The sequence below is a fragment of the Aptenodytes patagonicus genome, chromosome 22 (genome assembly GCF_965638725.1).
Source record: "Aptenodytes patagonicus chromosome 22, bAptPat1.pri.cur, whole genome shotgun sequence".
In the NCBI taxonomy this organism is placed as follows: Eukaryota; Metazoa; Chordata; class Aves; order Sphenisciformes; family Spheniscidae; genus Aptenodytes; species Aptenodytes patagonicus.
The window spans coordinates 4,647,512-4,659,067 of NC_134970.1; the positions used below are offsets into that span (position 1 = coordinate 4,647,512).

General features: G+C 63.0%; 1 protein-coding gene across 4 annotated transcripts in view; it reads right to left on the reverse strand.

The window, feature by feature from the left end:
- Positions 1-11,158, reverse strand: part of GRM4 (glutamate metabotropic receptor 4) — a 52,526-nt gene extending 41,368 nt beyond the window's left edge. For 2 of the 4 annotated variants that reach the window (XM_076357784.1, XM_076357781.1), the window contains exons 1-2: positions 2,954-3,117; positions 1,586-2,368 (exon numbers count right to left, since the gene is read on the reverse strand). In XM_076357784.1, the coding sequence (XP_076213899.1) occupies positions 1,586-2,368; positions 2,954-3,097 (927 nt within the window). In that variant the 5' untranslated portion in view covers positions 3,098-3,117. Of the gene's footprint in view, positions 1-1,585; positions 2,369-2,953; positions 3,118-10,013; positions 10,069-11,099 lie in introns of those variants that run through there. The other 2 variants (XM_076357782.1, XM_076357783.1) reach the window with 2 other exon arrangements.
- Positions 11,159-11,556: the final 398 nt, after the last annotated feature.

The window sequence follows — 11,556 nt, forward strand, 5'->3', positions numbered from 1 at the left end:
GCTTCCTTTCCCACTGCCTGCCTCCCTCCTCCTCTCTGAGGCAAGCATTCAATCTTTTTTGCCTCGGCAAATAGCTTTTAAGTTCCTCCCGCTCCCTCTAATTTATATTATTTTAATTATTGAATAGCCCTCTCACTCGTCGCCTGGAACATTAACACATTTTAAAAAAAGGGACCCAAAAAAAAAATCAAACTCCATCAACGATCTGTTTTTTCCATCTTCGCTAACAGCTTCCAGCCCTCCCAGGAGGGCACCCGGCGCTCTCTTTCGGGGGGAAAGGGAAAAAGGAAAATGGCATCAGCCCTGCAGAACCGAGGGGTTTCAGGGTGCTGGTAGGGGAGGCAGAGCCGGGACCCTGCTCCGGGGACAGCTCAGGGCTCCCACCGCTGCTGGGTGTGCAGAGTATTTACATTTCTCCCTGCCATTTGCTGCGGAGCGGTCTCTTGTTCAAACACTCTCTCTAGCCCAGGGACGTTGCTGCAGATAAATAAATGTACAGCGAGGGGGAAAGTAATTCTAAACTCGGCTTTCCTGCGGCTGGCACGGAGAGCGGGACGGAGAGCCAGCCCTCGTCCCACCGCAGCCCTGAGCGCCCTATTCCCCCCTGGACACCCAGGGCCGGTGGCACAGGACTAGTGTCCCCAGCCTGGCTGACGTCCCCTGGGCTGGAGCGCAGACCGGTCACAGCTGTCCTCGCACCCCGTCGGCGATAGCTGCCTCCATCCCAGCAGTGAACGCAGGAACCCTGCGGCTCCCCAGCCATCCGGCTCAGGTGTGAGCTTACATTTTGGGGGTATACTCCACACCCCCTCATGGAGCCAGCCCCCAGAGCCAGTGTCAGGATGGTCTATATTGGAATGCTCCCAACTATCAGCTGCTTGCAGGCAGGCAAGTCAAGAGCGTTAGTCTGTAGGTGACAGCCACAGGCAGGGAGGTGCCCAGCGCGTCTTATATGATGGCAAAGGGTATCTTACACCCAGGGTGCTGAGCGGGATGGCCAGACCCCCCTGGGTGACACCACTCCCGCAGACCGGCCCAGCCCCCTCAAGTAACAGCCAGGGAGGGGGGCGAGGGCTGCACCCCAGAAACTCTTAGGGAGCTCCGAGGGAGGCTGGACCCTCTCCAGCCTCGGAGGTTTTCAAGATCCACCACAACCAAGCCCTGAGCAACCTGGTCTGACCCCAGAGACGGCCCCGGTGGGCACGGGCAGTGGGCTGCGTCCCCCACGGTCCCTTCCAGCCTGAGTTATCCTACCCCGCACCCATCCTCAGCCCACTCCCCCCATCCATCCCCTGCAAGGCGACCTCCCTCCCACAGCCCCACTGACACCAGGAGCATCAGCATCCCCCCCTCGCCACGAAGCCGGGGGAGAAGACATAAAAATCCTCCTGCTAAAAGTGTCGTCACTCGGAGGGGGATGGAGGAAGGGATCCCCAGGGACCCGGGGGAGGCAGGAGAAGGATTTTAAAGACACTGGCTCCTGCCTACCCCCAGCCGTGCAGGAAGAGGCACACGTGGAGAACCACTGCAAACACACCCGCGGTGGTTTTGCCAAGTGGTTATTTTTACCCTCGCCAAGCCCTACCTTGAAGAGGCGCAGGATGTTGGCCACCATGATGGAGACGGAGCTGCCCGAGGCGCCGATGACGCCGACCACCCGCTCCGGTTTGGTGATGATGGGGGGACCGCCGTTGACGCAGCGCACCTCGGTGCTGTCCTTCTCGATGAGGGCTTGCACAAAGGTCAGCGACTGCTCCAGAGCGTGCGTGTCCCGCGAGCACGTGTCCAGGATGCGGGCGCCCAGGGTGATGTTGGGAAGCAGGTCAGGGTCGTTGTTGATACGGTCCAGGGCGAAGAGCATGGCCTCCAGGCGATGGATGCCCTTCTCCTTCTTCAGCTCCCCACAGGCTTTACCCTCCACGCCCCGGCCATGAACAGGGAAGAGCCCCCCGAGTGTGATGTCCCCGTCGATGCGGATGGAGTTCATGTGCGGGTAGCCCTGGCCCTTGGGCTTGGCGGCACCCCCGGGCGTCCACCCCCAGCTCCAGGCACTCAGGAGGAGACAGAAGGAAAGACGCTCCATGCAAAAATAACCCCCGCTCATCGCCAAAGCCGTGCTGGGGCAGAGCTCACGGCCCGAAACCCGGCAGCGGTCAGGGAGCGAGGCTGGCACGGGCGGGCGGCATGGCTCCCAGTGGGCTCCCGCTCGTGGCACCGTCAGCAGCTCCCGTCGATGATGCCGGTCCCCGGGGAGCAGCAGGCAGCCAGGCTGCAGGAGGGTGCCGGGGTCTGCATGGCTACACCAGGGAGAAGAGGCGGCAGTGGAGACGTGAGCCCAAGCAAAGCTTCGGGTCCTTCCTCTGGAGCCCTTGGGTAGGGGGAGGACAGGAGGGAGGGAGAAAGAGAGAGGAAATTAAGCAGGAGGATGAAGACAACATCAGCTATTCCGAGATTTCATCAGGGAGCCTGGCAGAAATTAGCACTGGGGGTTATTGCAAAAAAAAAGATTTGTGATTCACTTGATTTTTGATTCACACGATTTTTGATTCACACCAGCAGCTTTGGCTCAGCCCAAACCGCATCCAGACAGAGGGGCCGGTGCAGGGGCCCCCGGCTCACTCTGCCCTGAGGAACAGGACCAGGGCTGGAGGGAGGCCCCGGGACCCGTCCCATCCCATCCCCTCTTTGGGGAGCTGCTGGGGCAGGACAGACCCTGAGGCGGTGCTCGGACGGGGTCAAACCCCACATGCACCCGCAGCCCTGGTCCCCGCCCGCCCTAGAGCATCCCTCCTGCCCCGGGGCACAGCCAGGCACAGGAACCAAGCAGCTGCCTTAAAGCTGAGCTTGATTTAAACCCTGAGCTGATTTGGGGAGAAACCCGCTCTTTAAACAGCCACTCTGTCAAGTGGCAAGTCCCCTCCTCTCCTGAGCATCCCCTGCTGCACCCACCTACCCTTTCCTTGTCCCCATCGATGGCCCAGCCAGACACAAGCTCCTGTCCCCAGCAAAGCAAGCTGAGGCTGAAGATCTTCCCAAGCCTCCTCCCACATCTGCCAGGCACTCGGCGGGGGTCGGGGACACGAGCCAACCCCCCCATCCCCTGCACCACCGAGCTCAAGCAAGGGAGGTGCCGAAGGAGCTGGGGGCTGTTTCCCAATGGGTTTTTCAATCGCCTGCCAGGAGTCCTGACATCTCGGGCGCCGTGCTGCAAACCGAGCGGGCTGGGAGCTGATCTGTGTCTTAAGCGAGAGCCGAGGTGGCCAGGCACTGACGAAACCCGGCGTTATGGATCTGAATCGCTACCCTAAGCATTGCTGCTCCTGCCACTCTTCCTTCGGGCCACTGATTCCTGAACCAGCAGCTGCTTCCTTGCAAGCATCCGTTATCAACAGCTTCCAGCAGCAAATATCAACAGCACTGAGGGCTCACCCAAGCCGTGGGGGGAGTTTGGCTTTCTGGCTGCCCCAGGCAAGCAACCTGAGAGTCCGGTCAAATTAAAAGTGGCAAGGATGGTCAGCTGCCTGCCGAGAGCATCAGGGCCTGCAAAGGCCCTCGGACCCCGAGCTTCGTGCCCATGGAGGAAGGAGGGAGCAAACGGTCCCTTGGGAAACTGGGGGCAAAACTGGTGGTGAAGGCACTGGGAGCGGTGCCTGGGTGATGCCCGCAGGCTGTGCCAAGCACACACGCTGTATCCCGACCTGCATCCCAACGCCTCCCTGAGGGCCACGGGGCATTGGCAGCCCTGGCACCAAGCACGGCCCACAGGGAGCGTTTTGGCATCGCTGGCTGCTCTCCCCCAAGAAGCAGCAAGGGAAGAGCAGCCCTGCAGCACGGCGTGGGGGGGGAGGCACCCTCGGGTCCCGATTAACCATCGAACAGCATGGGGTGAGATCTGATCCTTTCGCCAGGTGGAAAAAACCCACCCGCTCTTGCCAAGTGCCGCCCTGCCCCGCTGCCCCAGCACACCAGTGCCCGCACCATATCTTGGAGGTGCCAGCTCCTCCAGAGCCGGCACTGGAGCTGGCAGAGAGAGCTCAGCCCATCCCAGCCCCTCCATCCTGGCCCCGCACCCTCACCGGAGCCTCCTGCTCGCAGCCGGGGGGTCTGACCTCTCACCATCCTCCCGCAACCCCCTGTGCTCTCACCTGGTCTCTTTTGCTTCCACCACACAGCCCATCGAGTGGGCACAGGGTGCTGCCACAGTCTTGGCTCCGAGATCGCTGCAGGACAGCCCTTCGTCCCCCTCCCCGCGCCCCAGAGCTGCCCCTGCCCAAGCAGCGCGGCCGCCTGCCTCAGTTTCCCCTTTAGGGGAAGGCTCTCCCCTGCAGCCCATCCCTGCTGTCTCCAAACAGACACTGATGGATGCTGCGAGGGCAGCGCATGATTAATGCAAGGCACCAAAAAGCAGAGGAGAGCCGAGCAGGCAAATGCATTCCCCAAGCAGGATGGGCTGCAACAGCGAGACCGAAGAAACAGCTTAAATTAATCTCAGCTCAAGCACAGAGCCCGACATCCAAGCCCGCGCCTGCCGGGCCGGATCCTCAGCTGGCCCCGAGGGGTGCTGCCCACCAGAGCCGGCCATGCTGAGCCCCTTTACACCACAGAGGAGGTTCCCAGCTCCGCAGCCGCCCCAGCCAGGAGGGCCCTTGCCTCAACTCACCTCCATAAATTATGCACATCCCTACCAGTCGGAGCCATTTGAAGGCCCATCTCCAAAGCGTTTCTGACAACTGGGGCTTTTAAGCAACCAGAATTACCCAGTGCCAAACTCTCTCCTTCAAAAGGCAGGAGCTTGGGAGTGCTGCGGCACAACACCCGCCCGCCCCAGCCTGCCCCGCCGCCGGGAGAGCCCCCGCAAGCGCGGCCCCGCTCGGATGGGGATCAAGGACAGGGTTCAACCCTCCGCATGGTCCCGTCTCCTTTGCAAGAACCATCCTGTGCAGCGGGAGCGGAGCAGGGGAAAGCAGCTCCTGCTACAGCCTGGAAACGGGTCAGGCTCTGCCCATGGCGAGGAGGCAGATGACGGGGAGACCCAGAGATGCTCAAACACCGCAGCCCCCCCACGCAGCCCCATGCCAGCTGAAATCAGGTCATTTCTTGCATCCTACCCCAGGAGCCGCGACATTTCTGCCCGTCGGAGAAGGTGCGATGGGTCACCACGTGGACCCGCTCCCAGGAAAATCCTTCGAGCCCTCGGCAGCTCTCGCAGAGCTGGCAGTGCCCCCAGAGCCCACAGCCTCTCCCTTTCTTCTTTTAAGCTTTTTCCTCTCTGTTCTCTCCCCTTTGTGCCTCCTTTGATCATATAATCTGAACGAACTGAAGGTAAAAATATCACGGCAGGCAAGAAGAAAGCACAAATAATGGGGAGGGGAGGGGGGAGCTGGTTTGAATCCCTCGCTGAATATTAGGGGAGATGCAGCCTGAATTACCCGATGAGCCTGTGCTGCAAACGGCCTGAGTGCTCATTGGGAAGGGGCAGGAGATGAGCATCCCCTTCCATCCCCACGGCCGTACACAAGCCGCTGCTCCCCACACAACCCAAATCTTGGTCCCACCCATGCCGGGGATGCACCCAACCCTGGGGTGCTGCCCGGAGGGGTGGGCAGCGCGTGGGGCTGGGCGAGCAGGCAGGAGCCCAGGCCTTAAAGCTCAAGGGCAAGAAGGAGGGAAACCCATCCTTCCTCCAAGGTGTGGGACCAGCCTCTGCATCCCCAGGGAGCCCGGCTCCTGCACCTCCCCAGTGCAGCCCTTCCACCATCAGGCCGGTCCTGCACATCTGGAGGGAGATGCACATCTGGAGGGAGACGCCTGCCTACAGCCCATGTTCACAGAGCAGGGAACAGCTCTACCCACATGCTATGGGCAGCAAGGGGACGGAGCCGCCCTCCTGCCCCACCTGCACAGCTCCGCGCGGGCAGCACCGCCCTGGGGGAAGAAATATGTGCAGATTTGCAAGAAGTCAGGTGCAGGTACGCACCCCCGAGGGTGGTAATAAGCGGGGTGGGATAAATGCCCAGCGTGGCATTTATCACAGCGCCAAAGGAAGGAGCAATGCTGCTTCCTCCCACTTCCCACAAGCACATCGTCAGTGAGGAACGAGCCTTTCCATCGCCCTCATCCCGGCCATGCTAAGGCCAGGATCCACGATCTGGAAAGAGGTGCAAGAACTAATCAAACCGAGCGGATTTCCAGACCCCAGGCACAGGTCATTACCTGTCCTGAGCCAGACTGATCTAACGAGGGTCAGGAACTGCAGAAGCAGGTGCCGGGGCTGCTGCCGCCCCGGTACAGGGAGAGCCAAGGGGGCCATGGGCAGCGCTTGGCTCCCGGGCTGTGCCCCTGCCCTGTGAGTCTCCAGCACTCCAGGACATGGGGCCAGTCCTGCACGGTGGCATCCTGCCCCCCTCTAGCGGTGGCCATGCCATCGAGCCACCAGCCGTCACCATCCTCGCCATCCTCAAAGGCCCCTGGATGGGGCAGGGCAAGGGCTCAGCTGGGCGGGAGAAATCAAACACTGGTTAAAAATTCCCCTGCGCCACGCAGAGCTCACGCTGCTAAAACCATCTCCAGTGCCCGGAGGAGGGACCGGGTCCAGAGGCAGGGACTGACCATCCCGGGCTTCATCTCTGCAGCTCCTTCCCACAGCTCCTTCCATGCATCTCTGCAAGCCTCACAGCAGCCAGGGCTGCACCAGCGCCTGCGGGGCTGCAGCGAGACACAATCCAGGCTCGCCACGTCCCGCAGAGCCCAGAGGTGCTCGCAGGCACTGGGATACATCCCTGGCTGCATTGCTGCCGGCTGCCGCCGGACACACGAACCCAGAGCCAGGCAGCCCATCCTGCTGTGGGGGTCTGCACCCCAGAGCTTTGGAGCCAAGGCAAGCACTCGCCGTCATTCCCTGGGGCTGGTGCACCTCCAGGAGAGGCAGCTGGAGCCCCCCCTGCACGCATCGCCTAGATTTTGTTTGCAAAATTTCCCTTCCCCAGCCTGGTGCTGCCGCAGCCCCGGGAACAAACAGCCCAGAGGGATCCCCAAATCGCACCAACCGCTCCCGAGAGAGCGGCCTCCCAGCCTGACCCCCAGCCCTGGGGCCAGAGGAGACCTGGCCCATCGCGGCTGCACAGCACAGGGGGGCTCTTTGCTGGAGGCCCCCAGACCTGCCGCTCAACACAGGGATTTTGCAGCAATGAAAAACCTCCTTTGGGGGAAAATAAATAAATAAGGAAGGAAACGGCCCATTTCTCTCCCTCACTCCGCTCCCTGAAGGACTCCCAGTCAAAACCAAGTCATTTTACTGCCATTAGCTCCGTGGAGCCCATGCCGCTGCAGGCAGGCGAGTTCACGTCTCATGTGCCATCAACCCAAGCGCCGGCTAAGCGCTAATCACCGCAGCTTTATCGCCGCCGGCAGCGGGCAAAGCCGGGAGGCAAGTTATTCAGATCGCAGCCAGGGCTTATCGCAGGGCGGCCTGAGGATCCCACCCCTCTCCGAGCAGACCCCGCTCCCACGGACCGCAGAGCTCTGCCTGCAGCAGGACCGGGCTCCTTCGGCTGTGCAGGACATGTTGGCTTCTAGTTCAGAGCCAAGGCACTCACCGGTTTTGCACTGAGCTCACCCAGTTGCATCAGGGCTTGTTAAACCAGGCAAAGGCTGAGCCGGTGACACGATCCAGGAGATGCAGGAAAAAGCGACCAAGAGGCTGCACCCAGCACTCACCTGCACGACCCCATCCCCGGCTGCCAAGGAGCCAACTGCCCATCAGCCCACCACCAAGGAGACCTCCCCAGCCCAGCCCCGGCACCGGGAGGGCTGTGCCGGCTTCTGCCGCGCTGGCTGCCGCGAGCTCGCCGGCATCTTTTTGAAAATCAAGGCCGTTTCTTTCCCCACCTGCTATTCCTTCGGCAAGCGGGGCCAGCCGACACGCAGCACAATATCCCAATTAGCACACGCTCGCTCTTCCCCGCTTGCAAGCGAATGCAGGGAACTTCGCTTTAGCTCCCGGTTTTTTTAATTGCAAAAGCTCCATGAAGTACAGCAGAATTTAGACACAGAGGGAGGGGACGCCAGGTTAAGTTCTCTCTCGACAGGCAAAACCTTAAGTATTCAGGTCAAGTACCCCAGCGTTCGCTCGGAGGAAAAGCAAGGCCACGGCTCAGCAGGCGGCGGCAAGCACAGACCCCAGATTTTACCATCAAAACCCACCCGACACGCTCCAAGACGCAGCTCCCCCCCCCAGCAATCCCTCAATCAATGCACGAACCGATATTGCAACGCTTGCATAAGCCCAAGCCCATCACCAGGGTGCCGACTCGACTTCTCTGCAACCGGGTCCTGCCAGCACCCGGCTCAGAGCCCCACGGAGGGAAAAGCCGGGTATCGCCACCCTCCTCGCTGCCCCGGAGCATCCCCCAAAAGATGCTGAAGTCCAAAGAAAAAGGCTCCCACTGGGCGCAGATCAGACCCAGGGAATATTTATCACATTTTATATATATATATATCTATATATATATATCTCCTTAACTGCAGGCAAGCTCTCTCCTTCCCCCTCCCTCCCCGCTGCCAAGCAGGCCAGGGCTAATCCTTTCCTTTGAAGGATCGGATGGTGTGGCGAGGGGAAGGCGAGCAGGATCCGGCCGCGGAGCAAGCGGAGATCGCAGCAGCTCACCTTGCAGGAGGCGGCGCGAGGTCTCTGCCGGCAGCCAACGCGCACAGAGCTCCAGCCAGGAGAGGCTGGAGGGAGGGAAGGAGCCGGCGCTCATCCCCGCTCCTGCCACGTGCAGCAAAATCCCGCAATTAATTTTTGATCACCTTCTGCAAATTGGGACAGTGCTGGCTCGGAACAAGACCACGACCTGACTGCCAGTCCCCAGCGGTGCCCGCAGCGCTGCCCGGCGTTTCTGCTTCCCATCACACCTACGCCCCAAGACCGCGGTCTGGCAGCACAAGCCCCTGCCCGTACCCAGCCTGAGAAAGCCCCAGCAGGGGCAGAGACCCCTGTCCTGAGCCAGGCTTTGTGCAGGGCCATCCACAGCACAGGGGCACGGGTAACCGGACCACCCCGCAGAGGAAACCCCTCCATTAGACGCGAAGCCCGAGAGGAAGAGACGGTGCCCGCAGCGGGTGCGAAGCCGGGGAGGGCGGCAGGAGCGGGTTCACATATGTTATAATTAGGACCTGCCACATCTTCAAGCCGTTGCCTTTCTGGGAAGAGCTGGAAGGGGGTGGCTGAGCTGACAAATCCATCCTCCTCCTGCCTGATGCCAAAGTTGAAGCACGTGACACCCTTTTTTGGGGAGCTGGCAGGCTCCTCCACAGGGTGACACTGGCCCCTGGGATGCAGGGCCGGCCCACGGCTGCACCCAAGCTTTGGTTCCCGCTGTAAAATCTCCTTGAAGCTCTCCCTCTGCTGCCCCAACACCCCAGGGCTGCAGCTCAGCACCACCAGTGCCTGCTGCCCTTCCCAAAACGGGCTTGTCTGTGCCCCCCCAGCCTGGGGCAGCTGGAGCCTGCTGCTGCCCGTGGGGACCCACCACCCTCACAAAGATGGACCACCCTCGCCATGGCCCCCGGTGCTGCATCCCCCCGGCTCGGCCAGGCTGGCCAAAAGCAGCCGGGATCTCCACACATCCCATCGGACCACGGCTCTCAGCACAGAGACGGCAGGTCACAGGGAGGAGGGTCTCGCGCCGGCTCTCCCCCCTGCCGAAGCCTTGCCCGGCACATCCCCCCACACCCCCCGCCCGCTGCCCTGATGTGGATAAATCCCTGCTTACAGGGAGCGAAGGGAGGGAAGGAAATGAGCTTTTTTTTCTTTTGGCACTTCTCTTGGCATTTTCCCCGAGCTCGTCGCTGCATTCAACAGATCGGCTCAGTTCCCTTCCTCCCCGGGCCCTGCCTCGGGCGAGCGGCCAGCGCCGGTGAGTTCCTCCGGTCACCCCAGCCCTGCTTCATGCCATACCCCCGTCAAGCCCCGAGCCACAGGTCACCCGGCAGCCACGATGGCAATGACTCACTCGGCAGCCTCTCCATCGCAGCCACCGCTGAAGGCAGCGGGCATCCCCCCGCAAACCCGAAGCAGCTCACAGAAAAATAACCTGGCTGGCAGAGCACGGCAAACTCATCACACCAGGAGGAGGAGGAGGAGGAGGAGGAGGAGGAGGAGGAAGGAGGCAGGGCTGCACCCAGGCAGGCGGTGGGAGAGTTCTCCGGTTTTTTCCCACGGCTGCCAACTTCCCCAGCGGCTCCCGAAGCCACGCAGATCCGCTCTCCCAAAAAGCGCCGAGGAGCGGGAGAGCGCTCCGGCAAGGAAAACAAACCCGGGAGCGCGTGTCTGCACACGGAGCGGGGCTCCCTGCCCCGAACCGGGGATGCCTCCACAGCTCCGGGGAAAGGTCTCACCCCCACCCCCCCCCAAAGCCCCTTCCAAGCTCGAAGGGGCAGCCCCTTCCCCGCTGACCTGGGCAAAGCACCGGCTGTCTCTCCCGCTGCCCTGCCCTGCGGCGGGCTCTGCGGGCCCTGCCCGCTGCGGCGAGGCGAGGGCAGCCACCCGCCTGCGGCTCGGCCACAGCCACCAGCCCCTGCCCGGCGCCTCCTGCCCCAAACCCCCTCCCAGCCCCCTCCAGCCGGACGAGCCCCCCCAGCTCCCCTCCCTCAGCCCACGCCGGGGCCACGGGCACCTCTGGGGACAAAGGCGGCAGGCTTGGGGACTGGGGCAGGGGGTGTCCCCCCGTGCCCCCCACGGCGGGATGCAGGGGAGGCGAGGGGCAGCGCTCCGCAGCCCCACAACTATGAATAACGCAATGAGCGGGAGAGGGGGGAGCCGGGGAGCTGCCGCGGGAGGGTGGGGTGCAGCCGGGGGGGACGGGCTGGGGCTCGGGGGGGGGGTCTCTACTGCAGCCCCCGCTGTCGCAGCCCCCCCAGCAAAAAAAAAAAAGAAGGAAAGGCGGAAAATTTGCTGGAGCGTTGCGGGAGGCGGGGGGGGGGAGCAGCGGGGCTGCAGGGAGGGGAAGGAGGGAGCACCCCAGCCCCTCCGGGAAGGTTTGGGGGGACCGGGCGTCCCGGGGATGCTCCGCGCCCCTCCCGCGCCTCCCCGCACTTACCCGCGGGCACCGCGAAGTTGGCGGCGCCGCCGACCCCGTCTCCGCCCGCTGCCCGGTGCCGCGATCCGCCTCCGGCCCCGGCGGGGCGCGGGCACCCCGGGGGGGCCCTGCGGCATGCGGCGGGGGCAGCCCGCGGCCCCCCCCCCCAGCCCCGGCCCCGGCCCGGGGAGCCGAGCGAGCCGCAGGCGGGCGGGACCCGCCGCGCTCCGCGCACCGCAGCCGCGACGAGGAGGAGGAGGAGGAGGAGGAGGAGGAGGAGGAGGAAGAGGAGGAGGAGGAGGGCCGGGGCCGGGGAAGTTTTGCATGAAGAGGCGCTGGGAAGCCCGCCGCCGGCTTTGCCAGCCTTTTAAAGCACTAGTGCACCGCGGCGGGGACCCCCGCACCCGCCCCCGGCTGCCCCCCGGCTCCTGGCGGGGGAGGAACGGCAGCAGCCCCGCAAGCCCCCTCTGCCGAGCAG